The 23,471-nt window shown below is 35.5% G+C and overlaps 1 protein-coding gene across 1 annotated transcript; it reads left to right on the forward strand.

Annotated features, from left to right (window-relative positions):
- Positions 1–9,509: 9,509 nt before the first annotated feature.
- On the forward strand, positions 9,510–12,318 carry LOC131627236 (DCD domain-containing protein NRP-A-like). Its single transcript, XM_058898077.1, has 5 exons — positions 9,510–10,313; positions 11,244–11,344; positions 11,476–11,559; positions 11,759–11,869; positions 11,971–12,318. The coding sequence occupies exons 1-5, from the start codon at positions 9,659–9,661 to the stop codon at positions 12,040–12,042; spliced, it is 1,023 nt and encodes a 340-aa protein (XP_058754060.1). The 5' UTR covers positions 9,510–9,658; the 3' UTR covers positions 12,043–12,318.
- The last annotated feature ends 11,153 nt before the right edge of the window (positions 12,319–23,471 follow it).

A 23,471-nucleotide genomic window follows, 5' to 3' on the forward strand; every position in this document is an offset into this window, starting at 1 on the left:
GCTGATTACGCAAACTACCTAGTTGGCGGTATAATACCTGACGATTTTGATTCTAACCGCAAGAAAAAGTTTGTTCATGATTGCAGGTTCTATCTATGGGACGACCCATACCTGTACAAGAGAGGAGTAGATGGGTTGATACGACGATGTGTGCCTGAGGAGGAGCAAAGGGACGTGCTGAGAGCATGTCATGACTCTGAATATGGAGGGCATTTCAGTGGGGATCGTACTGCATCCAAAGTTTTGCAGTCAGGATTATACTGGCCATCATTGTTCAAGGACTCCCAAGAGATGGTAAAGGAATGTGATAAGTGTCAGCGTACTGGGAACATATCAAAAAGAAATCAAATGCCCCAGAATTTCATGTTAGAGGTGGAGTTATTCGATGTGTGGGGAATTGACTTCATGGGTCTGTTTCCACCGTCATTCGGGAAGAACTACATATTAGTTGCAGTGGACTATGTCTCGAAATGGGTGGAGGCGGTAGCTTTACCAACTAATGATGCGAAGGTGGTAGTCAAGTTCTTAAGAGAAAACATATTTTCAAGGTTTGGAGTGCCGAGAGCGCTAATAAGTGATGAAGGAACTCACTTCCTCAATCACCTCATGGAGAAACTCCTTCAGAAGTACAATGTGAAGCATCGGATAGCCACTCCTTACCACCCTCAAACTAGTGGTCAGGTAGAGGTGTCTAATAGACAGCTCAAACAAATTCTAGAGAAGACGGTGAGTTCGTCACGAAAGGATTGGGCAACAAAGCTAGATGATGCGTTATGGGCTTACCAAACGGCATTCAAAACGTCCATCGGGATGTCACCATACCAACTTGTCTACGGAAAAGCATGTCACCTGCCTTTAGAGCTTGAACACAAGGCATTTTGGGCAACTAAATTCTTGAACATGGACTTGTCTCTAGCAGGAAGTTCTAGAATCCTACAGTTGCATGAGTTATAAGAGTTTCGGAATCGTGCGTACGAAAATGCCAAGGTTTACAAGGAACAGACCAAGAAGTGGCACGATAGGAGGATCCAGAAAAAAGAGTTTTGGGAAGGACAGCTGGTCCTTCTGTACAATTCCCGCTTGAAGCTATTTCCGGGAAAATTGAGGTCCAAATGGTCGGGACCATTTGTGGTTCATAAGGTGTTCCCTTACGGTGCAGTTGAAATCAAGAATCAAGCTAATGGAGACATCTTTAAAGTTAATGGGCAGAGATTAAAGCCATATTTCCAAGGTCAACCAGTTGGACAGGTTGATGTCATTCGTCTTGCTTAGTAGGACGATGGACCGTCGAGCCATGCGACGTTAAACGAAGCGCTCCGTGGGAGGCAACCCACGTTTGTTTCATTTAACTTTCGTTTTCTTTGTTTTATTTCGTTTATTTTGTAGGTGGTAGAGTTTGGACCGGTAGACGCAACTCAAGTAAAAAGGCACGGAGAGTGTCCATTTTTGATGCATAGAAGACCATCAACACGGGCACCCGTGTGCAGAAACACGGCCCGTGTTGAAGACAGAATGCAGGAAAAAAAAGATTGAAAAGGAGCTTCAGCACCAGCAACACGGGCGCCCGTGTGCAGCAACACGGCCCGTGTTGCCCCTCAGCACGCCTCTATGAAACCAAATAGCCTTTTCACACGGCCACCCGTGTGCAGCCACACGGACCGTGTGGGCTATGCGGGCCAGATTTTTCAAAATTTTTTTTAAAACCCCATGTGGGCCCCTTCTACATTATAACATTCTTCTTCTTCTTTCCACTCATTCTCCCACTTTTCTTTCTCATCTTCCATTAAACCCTAGCCTCCACCTTCACTAAACTCACTCTACCACCATCAACCACCCATCTAAACACTATAGTGCCTTCACAAAAGTTGTTCTACTCTTCATCCTCTTCACTTCTATCGGTTTAGTTTTTGATTTTGTGCAATTTTATTTTTCCGAATTTTTGCTTGTGGTATTTGTGTTTTCTTGTTAATTTTTTCTTGCAGAGCTATTACAATGCCTCCCCGAAAGACAACCCAACGCCGCAATGTTCGGGATGATTTTGCCGAACCCTCCCAACCGAGGCAGCGGGTCCGTCGCGCTCCTAGTCGCGCAACCGTTCGTAGCGGGACACAAGAGGAAAATGCCCATGGTATTACGTTTGCCCTCCCTAAGCACAAAGCAAGGTATGATATTTTAGTGCAACGTAAATTGCTCCCGACTAGATATATTTGTGATGACACTCTTACCAAGTTAGGCCTCAAAGATGAAGTCTACCGGATGTTTCACAACATCGGAATGTTGCCTTTTATGTTGTTTGAGGCACCGACTTATGAGGGCCTAACTCTGGAATTCCTGAGCACTGTAGAATTCAAATTGAGACACAAATGGAATGGCTCCGAAATGGAGTATTTTGGTGATCTAGAGTTTTATATGTTTGGACATAAGCACTTGTTGTCTGTGGAAGAGGTAGGGGAGGCACTGAAATTACCGTCCTCTGGACCGGGCGCCCCCCCTGAAACTTTTCCTGCTTGTGAATTCTGGGAAGCCATCACAGGTGCAGCTGGGTACAATCCAAGCAAGGCTAAGGCCTCGGGGATTCATAACCCTTGTTTCCGTTATGCTCAGAAAGGTTTGGCTTTCACCTTGTTTGGGAGGGGAGATAGTACAGGGGTTTGTGCGAAAAGAGAGCTATTTTTGTTGCATAACATGATTGAGGTGAGTCGGGTGAATGTCGCTGCCTTTGCTGCTAACCACCTGAAGCAGGTTGGTTATGCTTCTTGCGGAGAGATTTCAGTTGGGGGAATGATCTCTCAATTGGCTGAGCACTTGGATTATGGCCACTTGTTGAATGATGAACCTTCATTACCGGGTAAGAAAATTAATTTGCAAACTCTTGTAAATCAGAGGATGATTGTAGTAAAGCCTGGGTACTTCTCACTAACTGTCCATGGACAGCATGTTATGGCACTACCTGCACCTGATACTGTTTCTATTGCAAATCGTGCTAACTGGTTGTATGTAGTTACAGGTGAGTTTAGGGGTGAAAGCCCTCCACATGACCATAATTTTGCAGGTGACGACATGGAGGATGACCTCCCCGCCCAAGATCACCCTGTCCCGCCTCCTCGGCAGTTTTTCCAGCACACTGTTGGATCATCTTCCATGACTCAGGATCAATGGGGGTGGGTACAAACGGAGATTTGCGCTCTCCGCACCGAGCAAACGCGACAGGGTGTTGAGTTGTTCAGACAAGGAGCTGTGGTGGATGATGTCCAAGAGATGATGCGACGCCTCATGTTGCACTTTCCTCAGGATCCTCCTCCTCCACCGCCTTATCAGTGAGCCTGGTAATCTCCGTCACACTGGAATTAAAACATTTGAGGACAATGTTTCGTTCAAGTGTGGGGGAGGTTTTATTTTATTGTTTTGCTTTCCGTTTTTGAATTCATAGTTTAGTTTGTTTAATTGGAACCATTGTCTTTTGTCTTTCTGTTATTGTGTTTATTTCAAGTTTGTAGTGCTGCCATGGTGTTACCAGGTTGGATACAAGTCGGAGGGGGGGCAAATGAATAGATAGTGGTTGAACAACACATCTCACACTTGATCTCTACAGGCACCACGGAAGTTGACACAATCAAAGAAAAGAAGGTAGGACGCAATGAGGAAACACTGAACCAAGAGAGAGTATGGTGAACTTTAGAGGAAAGGAAACTGCAGGACACCTAGAGCACTTTGAAGCATGCAAGCTTAACCTACCCGGTGAGATGTCAGAGCCAAATTCATAACATCCATATGAGAGTCCAGTCAGGTATGGCACTATTCACTTTGATTTTGCGTATTTTCTCATAACACAAGCACACTATGAAAGCGCACACTGAGGCAAGTTTTTTTTTTCGTAACCTCGAGCCTTTCTAACCATCCCGTATGCATGTTATCCATCGTTAACCCCCTTTGAGCCGTAATGTTTGTATTGTTCACTGTGTTAGTCTTTTTATCACCCGTTTTCTCATTGTTCATGTCATCGCTCGGCATTCATGATTAATCACTTGAAAGACACTAAAAGGATCTAAGTGTGGGGTTTTGAACCATTGAAAAAGGGGGGCAAGAAGAAGATGAAAAAAAAAAGAAAAGAATATCTCATAGAAAAAAAAAAGAGAGAGAGAAAAAGATGAATATGGATCTTGTGAAAACCAACAAAAAGAGGTTTAAATGTCAAAGCAGAAGAAGATATTTGCCCTGGTCCACTTTTAGTCTGGAAAAGGTTCAAACCCCATTCTTACGATTCAGATCAAAATGAGTAGAGAAGTGAATCCTATGTAATGCCGAGCACCTAAACCATTTGTTACCCCGTTCCTTGTTTACCCACCAAACCAAAGCCACGTTACAACCCTAAGACCTCATAAAGTGTGTGTAATCTCTGTGTGTAGTGATTTGAGAATTTATTCAAAGTTGAAAGTAATATGCATGCCTTGATACTATGAGTGTAGACACTTTAACCCAGAGAGATTTTGTGAGAGTGTGAAAAGCTTGCAGGTGAAAAACGTGCTCGAAAGTGGGAATGCCGTTGATAGTCTGAAGAAGGAAACCTTAAACTCGATTGCTAAGTATAGGGATCTTGCGAAAAACCTGGTTGTGTTGTGGAGAAAAGAGTCTCGTCGGTGACCTTTGTTTTGACTCGATACATCACTTGAGGACAAGCAATGAGATAAGTGTGGGGTTGTGATCCGTCACCATTTCTAGTAAGTTTCCGCACCTTTTTCCGACCAAAAGTCATTATCTTGGTAATACTAAGTGGCATTGTTATAGGTTTTAATATAAGTTTCTTAATTTTTCGGTTGTTTGAGTTTTTGCATGTTAGTGTATTTTAAGTTTATAAAAGTGTCGTTTTATGCGTTGGTTGTTAGTTTGTTGTTGGCCAGGTTGATCCAGGAGAGAGATAGGATCTGAAGACACTCCTGGGCGAAAAAAGAAGCTGAAAGAGCCAAAGAGGAAGGTTCACACGGGCACCCGTGTGCATGCACACGGGCCGTGTCAAAAGATGGCTGGAAAGATGTTTTTGGAAAGCAAAACAGAGGTTTCACACGGGCACCCGTGTTCCTGCACACGGCCCGTGTGGAAAGATGCGGGGAAAGGCAATTTTGAGAGCTGATCTGAGGAACAACACGGGCACCCGTGTTCCGGCACACGGACCGTGTTGTTAGGCGCGGGCAGATATTCAACTTTTGATATTTTGAAAGCCTTGAACTCATTAAGGGTATTTCGGACCTTTCGGATACGGGGGATGACTGCCAACACTACTAAAACCTAACGGGAAGAAGGAAGGAGGCATCTTGGATCATTGAGCATAGAGAATTACAGAGAAAGAGCAATCAAGGGTTTTGGAAGAGATCTTCAAGAGCACTCGCGATTGGAGATCATATCGACCGATAATTTCTTGTAATGACTACGTTTACTCTTGTTATTTTCTTACACACTATGAGTAGCTAAACTCTTATTATGCTAGGGTGATGTCCCTAAATCTTTTCATGTAATGACTTGTTAAAACCGTTGTTGATGAATTTGATGTTTTTATAAATTGAGTTTATGATTCAAAGTTTTTAATGCTTTATTATATTGGAAAATATTTTATTGATCTACGGTTAGGGCTAGGCGTGACACACCTTCCTAATGCATTTTGAATTGAAACACTACCGATAAATCGCTTAGGAATAAGGATTTTACTGCAGTGATCATCCATTCTAGATTACAATGCATAATGCTTTAATACTAAATTCAATTATTGAGGAATTGAAATTGACTTTTAAGTATTAAAAAGTTCTCCACTAAGGAATTAGGGAAAACTATTTTATACAATTGATACTCAATTGTAGTCACATCTTTTCGTGAACAACGGTGTTCTCAAGGGGTTACGTAAGATTTATACATCAACCTAGCACGTCTTCTCATTTGTGTACCAAATCATCATTTACTTATCGTTGTTAATTATAATCAGTTATTCAGTTTTTATCAAACCAATCAAAAACCCAACCATAGCTTTTTGTTCAATTGAAATTGAGTCCTGGCTTATATTTTCTCCGCAGTCCTTGTGATCGATACTTGGATAAATCTCCACTTTAATAACTACATCGGTAAAAAGTAGTACTCTTGCTATTTTCCGATCAGATACCCTTTAGAAAAATCATCAGGAAACTCAAACACCACATGCATATCACTAACATCACCCATCACTCTTAAGGATGCGGACATCAAGAGCACCTGATCGTCTCCCCTCAAGGAAATCTCTACCTGATCGTCGAACATGAATCTCAAATTCGTACGCTCTTCGAGCTCGAGAAACAACACAACCTCAACAACACACGCACTCTTGCAATTAACGGCACTCCGAACCAACCTTTCACACTTGAAACATCTTAGAGAAGAAGAATCTTATCCCCCACTTATTTCAATTCCGCTTGCTGGAAAGCGTTTAGAAAAAATGAGCACGATAGTATTTCACACACATGTCACATACTAGGGAACATACAAAATTGCAAAAATTAGTCGGATGGACCGGCCTACTCTGATACCACTATGCAACACCCTAATTCCTGACTCGATATAAAGTAAAATAATTCAATAAATAATTCACACAATTAGAATGTCACACTTGGTTTACCAACCATAAAAAACAACTAACCAACAATATTTTCAATTATGCAGTGGAAAACAACAATGTTTGGACATAAGTCTCATCAAACTCAAAAATCACCAAAATGGTTCAAAATCACCAAAGTGAAATAAAATATGGAGTAATGAAAATAGAACATGTCCCTAGTTTTACATATCAGAGAGACTCCTCTGAAGACCTAAAAGAGATAAGCAACTAAAGAGGCACCAACATCATCCTCCACCTCAAGCAGGTACTCGTTAACCTGATCTTCTGTACTCCAGAGGAGCATAGACACCACAACAATTAAATAGGGGTAAGAATACCTTATACAAATGTTAATGGTGCATAAAATTGATAAAGGATAAATATACATAACATATCATGTATTCACTATAATCACCTCATCACCAATCTCCAACCTGTTCATAACTCAAGTACAATCATCACTAAATACAAACATATAAGCTACCAATTATAATTACATTCATCACTGATTATCAAGGCAGATGCTTGTGCAATGTACTCTTTATCTCATCACATATGCTTGTGGTATCGATCCTACTCACTAATTTGGATGTCAGGTTTATATTACTGAACAATCGCGTCACAAATTCATCACCAATACCTAACTCTAATATACATGATGCATGAAAATGTCACAACAATATAATATGTAAATCACCACCAATAGTTATTATTTGAACTAAGTACTTCACCATAATGCACACCACATAATGACTCGCCAATACATATATAATACCACATGACGCATCACTAGTACAACACCATAAAATTCACCATCAACAATGTTGTACTCATAACTTACATACAACCATATGTCATCGCTAACCATATAATTTTTATAATTAACTCAATTACTATTTCATCATGACAATGACCATCAATCCATATCGAACAATATCAGACAATGATGATCAATATTCAACAGAACCAAACCATCACAAAAATAGAGCTCTATCAAGGAAATAGAATCGAAACAAATCAAATTTGTGTTGTTAGCCTCGCCAGGCGACACAACAACTCGTTGGGGAAGCTCTCGCCGGGCGAGCTCACTAGATAAATCAGAAATGCACCACCCATAACACATTAACCATAAAATTTATCAAAACGACACCAATTATACATCGCCATCAATTAAATCATGCAATTTCATCAACAATTTTTATCATCACCAAAGTATAACGCAAGATAACACCAATTCAGATTTTTCCATACATATATGGCATACAAATTTCAACACATAATCATGACATACACAAAATAAGACACTACAATTTAGAGATAGTATACACCACCATCTCATGAATTCAATCTTCTTAATAATGGAGGAAGAGGGTTAGGATCCCTCATACCCTTTACAATTACATACACCCATTAGAGAATAATTCCCCCTTGCCTTAATTATCTCGCAAAGCTTTTATTTTTAGCAATAGTAGTTCTTCTTATCCCTCGAGCCTTTCTAGTTCCCTTGCCTCTTTTTTCTCCCAAATTACTCAACTTCTACGTGCTGACAAGTTTTGGTTCCCACTAATCTCTTTTTAATCAAAAACCTAATTTAATCTTTTGATTATTACACCTTGGCCGACTCACTTTTCACATATCAACCGTTACCCCCATAATTCTCTTTTTTTTCTACCCTATTTTCCACCAATGTCAAATATCATCCCATTTTCCACCAATGTGAAATAATCACATATCACATATTATATTGAAATAAATAATTAGGCATGCAAAATCACCCAAATATTTAGAATAAAATGCAAATAAATTCAATTAAATAATTTAATTGAATTAGGGGTATTATAGTTATGCTTGCTAAGACTTGACATGTAGTACGATAATAACTAGATTTTCCACATTCATAATAACTAACCTTCTCTTCCTTTTTCTTTTCTTCTTTCTTATATGGATAAAATTTCTTAAACTTATTAAGATTCTTATCCGAGTGCTTGAGTGGTATTTGTTTATATGAGTATGTTTCTCGCATTCAAGTCATAAGATACCTTTTTAGTTTTGTAATCTGACGGGTCCTTTGGAAATTTTAAGATGGATGCGCCATCGTCATCACTTTTACTGATAAAAGGTTCGTTCGTGATAACTACCCAAAATATTTTGTCTAATGACATTAATTAAATGAACATTCATATCATTCTTCAAATAAGTATAATTTTCACCTTTAAAAATTAAAGATCTATTGTACCATCCCTTCAAACCATCATTACACATGTTTTTTCAAGAACTATATTTCAAAAATAATTTAATATTTCGAAGAGAATTAATGCTAATAATGAAACAATTCACAATTTCATTTTTCATATTTTGAAACACTTATGAAAGTACTTCTCAGAGAATTATTTCAATAAAAATATTGTGCAAAATAAAAACAAAATCACAAGTTATATTCTTTGACTCTAAAAAGACTAAAGAAGTTAATATTATACCATATTAAATAAAGAAGTTAATATTATGCCATATTAAATAAATTAAAATTTTCCTAATTCCTTTATAAAATTAATAACTTGTAAGTAATATTGACCTGACTCAAGCACTTCTAGAATGTATGACTATAAGAACTAGCAAAGGACACAAAATCAAACCCATAAACATAAAATTACCACCAACTGCCCAATCGGTCCCACAAATTACTTTCACATGTCGGCCTCACCTTTTCTATACGCGCTTTGCACTAATTGCCATTCCTCTCTACCTAACTCCAAGAAAAAAAATCACTCACAAATGCACAATATCTTTGAATCATTAAATCATAATATTAATCACAATCCACATATGGTATACAATTATATTCCAATATATCTAAGATAAAGTAATATACATTAATATATATGAATGACAAATTCCATTTCAACCTTTGACAATTACACACGCTATACCCTTCACCTTCCACGAACCTTCATTCATCTTTACCAATCTTTATTTAACTTGCCTCATTTTTCCACAATTGTATCACCTACTATAATTTTCTCAAACAATTTCTTAGAGTAACCAACCATGAACATGAACCTCAACAACAATAACAATGAACAATCCTTTTGGCAGTTCAGTGATCAACTAAGACACCAAGCATCAAACTTGGCAAACTTGTCACTGAATGATTCAATTTGGAGCAACAACAAAAGACCTGATCAAAGGAGAAACTTTGATGTCAAAACTAATGGAGTTTCTGATGTTAATAACTCCTTCACTAATTTCAACTCAAAGGCTAGTGATTTCAATGATGGGTGGAAGATGATGAATGGTTCTAATGGGTCATCACTTTTTTCCATGCCACATAATAATTCAGTTGCTGGATTTAATAAAGGGGTTTATTCTTCTCCTTATCTTAACAACAACAACAACAACAACAACCTTAACCACAACAACAACAACGTTAACAATATCAATCTTAGTGGTTACAATTACAAATCTGGTTTTAAGGGTGGTGATGAGTTTCAACTACCTAACAAAGGTGTGAAGAAGAATCTCAATACTAACGGAAGTAACAAGAAGCATGGAGATAATACTGATGTTGTCAAAACTTCTGTTGACAAGAAATTCAAGACTCTGCCACCGTCTGAGTCACTGCCTAGGAATGAAACTATTGGTGGGTATATCTTTGTTTGTAACAATGATACTATGGCGGAGAATCTTAAGAGACAGATCTTTGGTGAGTTCCTTCTATCCCTTATAATCATTTTTCATTTTTATTTATCTGCTTTTTAGCCATAGGGATTAGGAATTTTATTGCAGTAGGTTTTGTTGTTTTCAATTTCATATTTGTGGTGTTGAGCATGATTATTAAATCAAGATTCAAACTGTGATTCGAAAGATCTGTCTATTGATTTGTAAATTGAATCTTATTATGAATAGATGATACATGATGTTTTAGGCGATGATTCATTAGAATGAATCAGGATTCATCGAAGTGAATCAAGATTTATTATAATGAATCATTATTTAATATAAGATTCATGTTTCAGGTTCAGTGCTAACAATTTCTATGTTGGCTTAGTCTTTGAGCCGTCTTAAGTTTTTGGAGGTTCTGTATAGGTTAACCACGGTTCAACCGTCACAACAACTAGAGACCCTATATAACTATGGTTTTACAGTGACACAAATATTTTATGAGGTTCTATTTAGTTACGAATTAATTGTGATGAGTTTTGGGCATGTGTGTTAGCCCGCTTTGTACGGCCTCGAAGAGGGCCCTAGTCAGGCCCTGGTCGTTCTATATAGAACTTTTCTTTGACTATAAATGAGACCCTTGCAAGTGGACGGTGTGAATGATCTCCTACAGATTAGCTGGTCGTAGATGGGATATGGAGTTTTCACAAATTCATGTCCAATATAGACACACACACTAAAGATTGGTATGGACTAGGTTCAACTTTGTATTGAATCAAAGTATGACTCGCATGTATCATAAGATACTGAGATTTTGCGGAACAAGTTAACTGAATCATCAATAGTCTTTGGTGTTAGTGTTGATTATTAGCGGAAGACACTTAATTTTTGTAGTACTTGTCCTTTTTTTCTTATGAAATTGAACTGTGTAATTTGGTCTCTAAATTATTTGCTTTGTTGGTAAATATTTTAGGTCTGCCTCCAAGATACAGAGATTCAGTGAGAACAATAACTCCAGGGTTACCCCTTTTTCTGTACAACTATTCCACCCACCAACTCCATGGTATTTTTGAGGTATGTATCATGTTTATTTGTGCATACATCTTCTATTATATCAAGTTTTTGATTAATCCATCACTTGTTACATGTATGTGCTCATATTAAGGGTAATAATGCTAATATTTGGTTTTGTTTTTTATTTTTAGGCTGCAAGTTTTGGAGGAAGTAATATTGATCCTACAGCTTGGGAGGATAAGAAATGCCCCGGTGAATCTCGTTTCCCTGCTCAGGTATAATCACCAACCCAATTATATTATCATTTTGATTAGGTTGACTTATTTGAGCTTATTTACATTAACATTTATTTGACCTTCTCTCAAGGTCTCAGATTCGAATCTCTTTAAATGCAAACAATTTTATGTGTTGGGCTAATCCATACCGAGCTTTGTTTAGTCAAAACTTATGAATTTTCAAACATGATGTTTGCAGGTACAAGTGATCATTAGAAAAGTTTGTGAGCCACTAGAAGAGGATTCCTTTAGACCAATTCTTCACCACTATGACGGTCCTAAGTTTCGTCTCGAATTGAGTGTGTCTGAGGTAACATCATCATCAACATACACAACATTGGTTTTTCTATGAGGATATAGTTTTTGTTTTCTAAACTCTGAATTAAAACTGTGTTTCTACTTTGATTTCAGGCACTGTCTCTTCTGGATATTTTTGCAGATCAGAATAGTTTCAATGATATTTTCAAAGCTATACCAGCATAAAATGGAAGAAGTAAAAGAGAACACATAAACATAAAGTTATGAAGAAAAATAGAAAATGAATAGTGTGGACTTGTAAAGAAGGTCCTAATATATGACAATGAATATGGTGGAGGAAGATTGAATATTCAGCCTTATATATGTATAAGTATATGAGTTTTAATGTTATTTGTATATAGAGGCTGTTATGCCTAATTCCCCCCTTTTTATTGCGAGTGTATATGAACATCACATAAAAGAATACAATAAGAATAAACTAATTTGTCTTATGTACTCTAATTATGCTTCTTAGTTTGTTGATTATCCTAAGCCCAAAAGCATATATTCACATGTGTTTTGTCCAATTTTATACTCATGATAGTCAAGATAGTGTATGTGTATGTGTACAAATCATATTTTGCACAAATTTGTTTAAATATAAGGAGTCGATTCTTTACTTTAACCATCCATTTTATTATTACTGTTAAGTCATCATGAAAAATATCCGCATTGAGTCAAGAGTAACACAACTTACACTTATAGCATAACAACATTACGACTTCAAGATGAAAGATTCTCATTCTTCTTTTAGTTTAAAATAAAAAGTAATTTTTCTAAATAAAAAATAATTTTCAAAACAACGATTTAAGTTATTGTCACATTTTATAAAATATTGTGTTTCTCTACATACCATCACATGTGGTCGCTTCTTTATGTTGTTGCACCATATTCAATATAATACTTATGTGCTCTCTAACTGCACGTAAGTCCTACTCAGATGATGACAAAATAGTTCATAATTTAGAAATTCCTCTAGATCTTTATTTTGTTTGCCTAAATACCTTACTAGTTTTCAACTTAATTTAAACATCATCAATCAATCATAACAAAACATTCATAATCATTCATCTTACTTCAACTTCTCATTCATCAGTTGTTATAGTCATCTCTCATATTTCAAACACGACATATTCATATATTCATAGTCTGACTAATATTTCATTGTTAATAGTTATAATATATATCACATAAAAGTGACTCAAACAATATTCATCATCGTATTGTAACATATTGTGACACTTCCGGACCGTCCAAATGACTCAGTCAAATGACCTAATGCCAAAGGCTCAATCTAAAATATCCTTGGGGAAAGAATGATGAACCGGTAGACTCTCGTCGGAAGGCCGCACATAAGATCTAGATCATTTCCTCATCATCAATTTTAACCATCTATCTTATATAAGTTATTTCATGCGCCATGACAAGTATTATTCCATCTAGTCTTGACAATCACACCTCTTTGACTTCACTTACTTAAGAGTTGGAATGTTAATCTTGCAAGCACGTCATGTTCTATCGTACGAAAATATGCACCATCGCATCATATGAGTTCATAGTGAAACATCATCAATCTTTTGCTCCACACCAGAATATGGACGCTGGCTATGGAAATCATCTTCTAATTCTCATAAATATTCCATGTCAAAGTCGCCAAATCCTCCACGTTGCACCGTCGCAACCGTACTAATGCATGATCTACTCTCGTTAACTCTCTTTTCACCGATAATGGTAACCTCTAAGTCAGATCGTGTATCCTCTCATTGCAATGTCATTGAAATAGAATTCGTTGCATCGGTCCCCGCTTACATGCAAGAATTTCCATCTTCTCCTTCAGGGAAGAGCCAATCAGGGCCGGCCCAAGGGCCAAGCTACCCAAGTTAGGGCTTTAGGCCTCAAAATTTTGGGCTTAAAAAAGGCCTCAAATTTTTTCATTTAATTATAGAAATATATAATGACACTTAAGTTACATGTATTATTGTAGTTGAGTTGGTAAAATATAAACCACTTTTCTTTTTGGTCTTGAGTTCAACTCTTAACAACAACAAAATTAATATTTTAAAATACATTTTAAAGGCCTCACTTTAAAATTTGTTTTAAGCCTCTAAACAAGTTGGGCCGGCCCTGGAGCCAATCCAGTCCTTATAACACCAATCGCTTAGATAGATGATCCATTTCCACCTATCGGCCGAAACACTTTCCAAATCTCGGTGTCCTTCCAGCATTTTTATCAATTACTTTAAAGTCAAACTTCTAAGCAACACCAACCACAAGCGCAAGCTTCTAAGCTCGAAATGTTTTAGAGCCTTCGACAACTTTACATTTCCATTGGAATGCAAGGAGCGGATGAACTAATTTCTAGCATATACAATTTGGTTCCTAAGATGATAAGGAAATAAGCAAACAGTTCCATCTAGAGGTCTCATATAGTGGGAAGTAGAATAACACGATAACCTCGAAACCACAACCCAAGAAATCCTCGATGATGTCGTATTGCAACACTGTAGGGTTCCTAGATCACCAAAACATCATCATTCTTGGGCTCACCAATCTCCTATTCATGGTTATAAAGGAAAAGATAATAACCAAATACTTCCTAAGGTCTCTTCTTTGGAGATGTCCATTACATCACTTTCAAAATATGGACTAAATATGCACCAAAGATCAAGCCCATTTTCATCGCTGAAGGATTCTATTCTCTCAATATATTATTGACAACAAAATTCCTAAGTCTCTCGAAAATATCCCAAATCTGGATAATTATGAAGGGAATGGATATCCAGACGATCGTATGGAACACAAGGACAACATGCTCAAATATCACCACACTGGGAGCACAGTGAAATGAAAACTTATTGTCATCACCCTTAAGAAAGCCATTATGACATGGTTTAAACCCCTACTTGGCGACTCCATCAACTCATGGAAGAAGATGTGTGATGAATTCACGGTTTAGGTCATGAAACAAATGGGGAAACATAAGACAATAATCTTTCTTGGAAGTATCCATCAGAAGAAGAATAAGAAGGAAGCCCTTTGAGAGTACTTAACTGGTTCACAAAGGTAACCGTAGAGGTAGACTTGTCGAAGTACTTAACTGGTTCACAAAGGTAACCGTAGAGGTAGACTTGTCGAATGACGTATTAAGGTGCTGAATTTTCAAAAAGGGATTAAGGACATATTTTAAGTTCTAAGAAAAGTTAGGACTCGAAGCAATTAGAAGCATGATTTTCCTTCTCACTAGAGCTTAGTCCTATATTAGTTGTAGAGAAAATTGTTAGAATAGAAGGTCGAAATGAACAAAGGATCAAGGAACTCAATGAATATCCTCTCTAGAGAAAGAGATGTGCACCGAGGACGATATGACGGTGATCAGGATACTCACTAGAGGTACATGGCCATATTTTCATCTTACACCCCTCTAAATAGATAAAATCTTTTACAAGAGTGCGTAAAACCAACTTTAAGGAAATCGAGGTAAGATACCCTCATCATGTCAATGAGTCAGGAAGGACGAATAAGTCAAGATTTTTTTGTTTACATAAAATCCATGAGCATAATACAGAAGAATGTGTCCATTTAAAGGACGCCATCGAGGAATTAATAAAGAAATTTATATTGTTCCATTACTCCTATAAGGAAGGTAGAAAGGATAAAAGTTATGAGATAATGAACTATCTTAGATATTCTAGGTAGAAAGGATAAAAGTTACGAGATAACTCACCATAAAGGAAGTAGTCCCCTCTCGTGGACAAGTCCCTACCTACGAAGACAACTGAGTTTGTCATAAAGGCCAAATTAGAGAAATATAAAAGTGACCATACGGAATATGATTAAAGAGGGAAGCGAGAATTCATTAAATTAATCATTAGAAGTTTTTCCCGCCCAAAGATACTTTTTAATGGGACAATCAAGAGGAAAATTTCTAAGCTAATGGAAATAAATACAAAGAGAAACTAGAGACACCGATCCTAGGATTTCAATATATCGATAAAGTAGGAGGAATCCCCAACGATGTTTTGCCTAGTCGATAATGGAGACCATGGCGTATTAGCCAAGTGACTCTAAACATAAGAGCGGGATGAATTTTGTTGATTAAAAATTAAAATCAATGGAAAAAACTTTGTTACTTAAAAAAATATTTTGATTTTAATAGTCACACAGAGATAAGGCAACAGGAATTAAAAAATTAGATAGATATGAAGAAAGATACACATCATAAATAACATAAACAACGAAAAATAAAGAGAGAATTGATAGAGTGCACAAGATATTTATACAAGTTCAGCCTAACCACTTCACTTAATCATGTCCCCAAGAATTTCCTCTCGAGAGTTCCACTAAACACACTTAAGCTATTTACAAGATTTTCTCACGAACCTTCAACAACAACCAAATAGAGCTTTTGAACTGGCTAAGCTCAAGAACCAACATATGGAGCTTTTACATGGGATTTTCTTAAGAACCTTTAAACAGAGCTTTTACATAAGGAAAACTAAAGAATATACAAAAACATCTTTTATACAAGTCAAGCTCAAGAAACTACAACCAAACTTTTATACGGGATTAGCTCGCAACTTTACAAAATTATTTCACAAATGAATCAAACTCTTGACTACACTAAATTAAAGCACAACACCAATTACAACAAAAATCTAACAAGGTTGTTTATATATAGTTTTCTAAAATATTTAAACAATTTGGTAATATAATTATACTACATTGAAAAATTTTCTTTAATTTAAAAAATATGCATTTATTGGTAGAACAATTTTAAAAAAAAAAACTAATATTTAATTAAAAGTTAAAAAATTATTGGGTATATTTAGAGAAAAGTTACATATTTTGCTACACATAAATAAAAGAAGGGAAAATGGAGTGTAAATTGTAAAATAATTGTACGCATTCAACCAATGAACGAATTGTTGAAAGCACAAGGTAGTATTGGGGGGAGACTTGTTAGTGAGGCAGAATATGTGGATATGGTGAATATGATGGAAAATGTGGGTCTGGATGAAATGGACAGTAGGGTGAATACTTCACATGGACAAATAAACAAGCTGGTGACATTATATTTTATAGGACAGATAGAATATTGGGTAACATTGACTGGCTGCAGATGAATGTTGATTCTACTCTTACCAAGATGACACCTAATGTGTCTGTCATCCACTTGTGTGCCTAAAAAAGAAGGATCAGAGTCCTAATAGAATAACTCATTTCAAATTCAACAATTGAATTATAATGATGGATGACTTCCACACAAATGTTGAGAGTACTTGGGTTGAACCTATGCAAGGAAGTCTTATGATAGGAAGTTACACAGGCTCAAACCTATGATAAAGAAGATGAATAAGACCCTTAATGGGATGAGAGGCAAAATTGAAAATTTTAGACAGGAATTACACAAAACCCAAATTGAGTTAAGCAAAGATAGAATGAACAAGAATAAAATTATGCAAGTCAAGAAGTGGACTCGTGAAGCTCTGAAGTTGAATGAGCTTGAGGAAATAGATCTTAGCCAAAAAGAAAAAATCGAATGGTTATGATTAGGTGATGGAAATAATGCCTATTTCCATGCATCTACCAAATCCAAAAACAAGCAGAAAAGTATTAAGAGCCTTTTGAAGGAGGATGGTAGTGCCATATGGAATCAAGATGAGATTGAAGATAAAGTCTTGAGATTCTATAGATCCTTAATGGCAAGGAAATAGGAAAGAATGGAGGGGATAAACATTGCAGTCATGAGAAGTGGTGCCCAGTTGAGTCATGAACAAAGAGATTTTCTAATCATTCTTGTTACTAATGAAGAAATCAAGGTTGCTTTTGATGGTATTGGTGATAAAAAAAACTTCAGGCATTGATGGGTATGGGGCTAGATTTTTAAAGCCTCCTGAAGTATTATTAGAAAAGATGTGTGTGCAACTTTCAGAGAGTTCTTCCTACATAGGAGAATTTATAAAGCTCTTAGTTGCACTATTGTGAGTTGTGACACTTATTTCAAAGACTGTTGAGGCCAAAGCTTTGAAGGAGTACAAACTTATTTCCTTATGCACTACAATCTATAAGGTAATAACCAAAATCCTTACTAATAGGCTTGGGAAAGTGATAGGATGCATTGTTAATAAGAACCAGTGCTTTTATTCATGGATAGCATTTGCATGACCATGTACTATTGGCGTATGAACTGTTGAAGGGATATGATAGAAAGAGTACTACTCATAAATGTATGATCTAGGTTGACTTACCAAAATCTTATAACATGGTAGAATGGGACTCTATAGAGCACATTATAATGGAATCTGGTTTCCCTAGGAGATGTATTGATTGGACAATGACTATTTTCATAACAGTGTCTTACAGGTTCAATGTTAATGGAAATTATATTGTTATTATGGAGGCCAAAAGAGGTATTAGGCAGGGTGATCCTATATCACCCCTCCTATTTGCTTTGGTAATGGAGTATCTAAATAGACACTTACAACAACTAGATAGGATACCAAACTTCCACTATCACACTTACAAGCCTGAGTTTTGCAGATGATTTGTTTCTTTTTGCTCGGGGGAATAGTAAATATATTGAGCTTATGATTGATACCTTTAATAAATTTTCCAGATCAATAGGACTTAGAGTTAATCCTGGTAAATGCTACTTTTACTTTGGTGTTGTGGAAGAGGGCATCAAAGAGGAGATTATGCATATCACAGGGTTCAAAGAGGGATCCCTTCCTATTAGATGTCTAGGAATTCCTTTGACAAGTAAGAAGTTAGGTATTAAGCATTTCTAAGTTCTTGTTGAGATAATTATTGGTAGAATTAGCCACTGGATTTCCAAACTTCTGACCTATGCAGGTAAAGTCCAACTTATCCAAAGTGTTGTTTTTGCTACAATTAAATTTTGGATGCAGTGCTTTCCATTGCCTAAGGCTGTTATCCAGAATATTGGCGCTACTTGCAGGAGCTTCCTGTCGACTGGAGGCAAAGAAATATCAAAGAAGTCACCCATAGCTTGACAGAAGGTCTATCGTCCAAAAAAATACTAGTGGTATGAATCTTATTGAGGTCATTGTTTGAAATAGAGTGAATTTGATGAAGCTGTTATGGAGTCAAAAAACTGATGACATGTGATCAAATGGATTCATACATATTACATTAAAAAAGACAATGTGATGAACATGAATTTGAAGAGAGATATTCCGGGATCATGAAAAAGATACTGCAACAGAGGAATTATTATCAGCAAGTACAGGTTAATATTCAAACTAAATTCAAAATGATGGATGTATACCTTTCTCTAAAGAATGTAGAACCTAATGTTTGAGAGCAAATGTGTTTTTTGTAATGAAGGTGCAACCATTCACCACCTGTTATTTACTTGTCAGGAAACCAGTAGTATTTGGCTAAAGATTTTCCAATGGATCCAAATTCCTCATACCCCAAAAAAATTGGAAGGATGAGTTAGAGTGGTTGGTTAACAGATGTAAAGATAAGGGTTGGAGATCTAAAGTCCTTAAATGTGCTACTGCTGAAGCTATATAAATTTTATGGAGATATATAAATGAGATTTTATATGGGAAGGATGTAAATAATACCAAGATAGAAGGAGATATCATATATACTATAATATATAGGGGTTGGGTCAACTAGAAAATTAGGAAAACTTAGTTACTCTTATGGTGTAGTGGGTTTAAGTGTGTTGGTTATTGATTTAGTGGATTTTGGGGTTGGATCGTGAGAGATCGCCTTGTAAATATTAATTTTTGAATTAATATATATTTTGTTTCAAAAATAAAGGGAAAATACTCTCTTTCGTCCCTTAACTTTATCTCGGAGGTCCAGTTTGATCCATTAACTTCAAAAAGTGTCATGTTGGTCCTTTAACTTTCAAAATGGTGTCACGTAAGTTCTCTCCGTCAATTACCCTCAACCGTCCATTTATGTGTGAATATGTGGCAAATGAGTTGGAAAGGCAACTTCATATTCTCTATTTACACAGAGTGTTCGTATTACACAGACTGAAATTTTGACCTAGGGCAAATTGGAATTGGGGATTCATACTTGGAATTAGGAATTAGGGTTTATGCAAGCATGAAAGCAGGTGGTTGTTCATCCATGTTTAAACAGAAAAACTTAGAAAGTGGTTATTCAAACGTATACAACAGCTCACAATGGAAACCTATTTGTCATTGTGGAGACATGGCTGTTCTTCGAAGGGCAACAAAAGTTAAAAATTTCGGAAAACATTTATGGGGTTGTCTGAATTATAAGGTATGCAAATAATTTATGTTTTATTTGTGTTTGAGTTGGAATCTTGTATCTATATTTGAACTCTAGTATTTGAAAATTTCAGGGATCTTTGCAAGCTGGGTGTGGTTACTTCGGTTGGTTTTATGAGGATGTGGGAGATGAGAAGGAGCAACTTTGGATGGATAGGTTGGAAAAGGTATCAAAGGAAATTGCTGAAGAAAAAACGAGTTTGAAAAAGTCATAACATAATGAAGAATTAGGGAAGCAGCTGATGAAACTTGAAAGTGAAATGAAGAATATCCATAAGTCGATTTTTTTTTTTGGAATTGGATGTGTTTTATGAATATCTTTGTATTATTTTTTAGAATGAATTAGGGTATTATGATGGATGCCTTAAAATTTGTATGTAATAGCTGATCTCTTAAAGTTTGTGCCAATTGATTGTTAAAGTTGTTAAAGTTTGTATCATTTGAATATGTAGTAAAATTTGTTTTAGTTTGTACCAATTGACTGTAAAAGTTTGTATCAATTGATGTTAAAGTTTGTTTGGTATACTTAAAGTTTGGCATGACTCGTTTCTTTGTGTCAGTTGAATGTTAAGAAAAGTTATCATTTATGACATGACCTGTTTGCAATAGTTGGCCTGAAAAGTTACATAACATTTGGCATGGCCTATTTGTTTGTACCAATTGAACTGTTGTATGTATCTTTGGCATTACCAGTTACATACTTCATAACACATAAGACAGTATGTACCATAATACATAAGAGCATAATCTGATATCATTTCCATAAGACAATATATTCCAAAATACATAACAACCAAGACCATATGTTCCAAAATACATAACAAGCCAGGAAGACAATATGTTCCAAAATACACATGACAGCAATACATAAACTGAGATGGTACAAAAACTCCAAAATACACAAAATACATAAACTGATATCCTAATGAAAACTAGAGGTTCTTCTTTGGTGTGGTTCTCTTAGTTGGAGTAGTCCTCCTTGTTGTTGGACCCCAACAACATTCTTGGTTGCAGTCAATCTAGTTGTAGGCCCCAGGGGGGACAAAAAGGTCTTAATGCCCTTATAACACTTAGCTTTTATGCCTTGCCCATAACAGGTCCATGAAGTAGAAATGGTTGAGTATTATGTGTAGCATTTTCCTTAAATGTCTGAGATGGTTGAGTATTCGGAGTAGCCTTTTCCCTTAAATGTTTGAGATAGTTGAATGTCATCATGCAATTTATTAAGAAACTTTTCCACCTCATCTACAATCTCATCATGTAGTTTATTAAGAAACTCTTCCACCTCATCTAGGATCTCATCAGGTCCCTCATCAACATTATCAACACGGCCATCACAATAATCAGGTTCAGACAAGGTGTGTTGAATGTAGATATTAACACTTTGATGCACCCTGTAAAGATATGCAATTTCTAAAGCTCATTGGTCATCAATAAGTGCATTCATCCCAAATGTAAGGTCCTTGTAATATATTATCTCAAACTCCCAATAACCTATCTCCTTCAATACACCAACTAACTCAAAATAGCTCTATTTGTCAACATCCACTCTCAAATCATCTACTAGTCCTCCATCAATGAATTCTGAGTTTTAAGTATTCATCCATTATATGTATTCATATCACTTTCGTAATTAGAGTTTGCACTAAAATAGAAGGTAACAAAAACACACATTACCCTAACACAATCGTAACCCCTAACTTGAACAAAAATTTTCCCTAATCCCTAAAATTTCAAAACACAAACACAATCCCTTAACGTTTTCCCTAAAATAAAACAAATATTTTCCCTAAAACATTAAAATGACTAAAACATTTACTTAACAACGATTTCCCCTAAAACATTTGACCTAAAATAGATAAAAAAAATTACTAACCTTCTAATAAACATGTCCTCAATCTGCCGCTTCTTTGATATAGCAAGCCTAAGCGCCTTAAAAAATGTGTCCAGTCGTTGATTTCACTTCGATTCCTCCTTTATATGCGCCTTTGCTTCAGCAGACGTTTTAGGACTACTTCAATTGGGTTTGTTGGGTTTATGAACAACACAATACACTTTTCATCATATATTATATGTTATATCCATGTCACCACGAAAAATGCCACCTAGAATGTATTTACTAGCTTTGACTAACGACCACAGATGGAAGCACAAACGTGACGCTATTTTGAAAGTTAAAGGACCAACATGACACTTTTTAAAGATAAGGGATCAAATAGGACTCTGAGGTAAAGTTAAGGGACGAAAAGGATATTTTGCCATAAAAACTGAACGACGTGTATCCTACCACACCACGCGTACATTTTTAAAATATTGTTATAATATGACGAATTGATAATTTTCTATTGGTTGACTGTATAAAATTATTTTACACTTTCAATGTATATTATTTAAACTCATAAAAAAAAGTTCTAATATTATATTATGTTCAATTAAAAAATAAAATAAAATAGTCATCCTTTATTATTATTATTTTATTATTATTTGTTATTATTATTATTATTATTATTATTATCATTATTATTATTATAAGTTCATTGATGTGTAATTTTATCAAGAGAATGGTCAAATATTATTTATTGTACAAGTACATTTTTTTATTACTAAATTTTATTTTTAGTCTTTTGATCATTATTATAGGCACGTTGATTAAGTAGGATGATATTCTCTTCAAATTGAAAATTATATTGACTTTTGTTTTCAAAAATAAACTTATAATTATAAAATAAGTAAAATCATAATGTAATTTACAGCTTTTAATATCAAAAAAAGAAAAATAAAAGAGAGATATTTTTCCAAAATAAAATCTCATTTTAGGAAGTTATTTGAATTTAATTTTAAAAAAGGAAATATATTATAATGATTAATAAGAATATAGTCAAAGTCAAACGAATAACATGGACATTTAGATTAAAAATGAAGTAACAAGATTTGATGTCAAAATAAATTTAATATTAAGGAATACTTAATTTTAATTTTAAAATTATAAGCCATTAAAATATTATTTTTTAATTCATTTCTAGTAAATTACTAAATTATATTTAAGAACTTTTAATAATTATTATAGTTAATTAACTTGATCCTACATCATATAATTTGGTCTTTCTTTTATATACTTTCATGTATATATACTTTCATTAAATATATATTATATAATTTGGTCTTTCTTGTCTGTATATATACACATGCATTTGGGCTTTAGTTAACTATTCACTATCTCAAAAATAAACAATGGTTAAATATAGTGTTATTTTATTCTTCTTTGTCTATATTGTTTTGTCATCAATAACATTTTTGAGGTCTTGTGCAACTGAAAGTGGTGATGAAAGCAATAAACTT

The sequence above is a fragment of the Vicia villosa genome, unplaced genomic scaffold, assembly GCF_029867415.1.
Source record: "Vicia villosa cultivar HV-30 ecotype Madison, WI unplaced genomic scaffold, Vvil1.0 ctg.000352F_1_1_1, whole genome shotgun sequence".
NCBI classification, from domain to species: domain Eukaryota; kingdom Viridiplantae; phylum Streptophyta; class Magnoliopsida; order Fabales; family Fabaceae; genus Vicia; species Vicia villosa.

What these genes read in the sequence shown, in the direction of transcription:
- LOC131627236 (XM_058898077.1), top strand. Translation starts at nt 9,659, where the DNA reads ATGAACATGAACCTCAACAACAATAACAATGAACAATCCTTTTGGCAG. An exon ending in AATCTCGTTTCCCTGCTCAG is followed by an intron (nt 11,560 to 11,758) that starts GTATAATCACCA and finishes TGATGTTTGCAG; the next exon opens with GTACAAGTGATCATTAGAAA. An exon ending in TCGAATTGAGTGTGTCTGAG is followed by an intron (nt 11,870 to 11,970) that starts GTAACATCATCA and finishes CTTTGATTTCAG; the next exon opens with GCACTGTCTCTTCTGGATAT.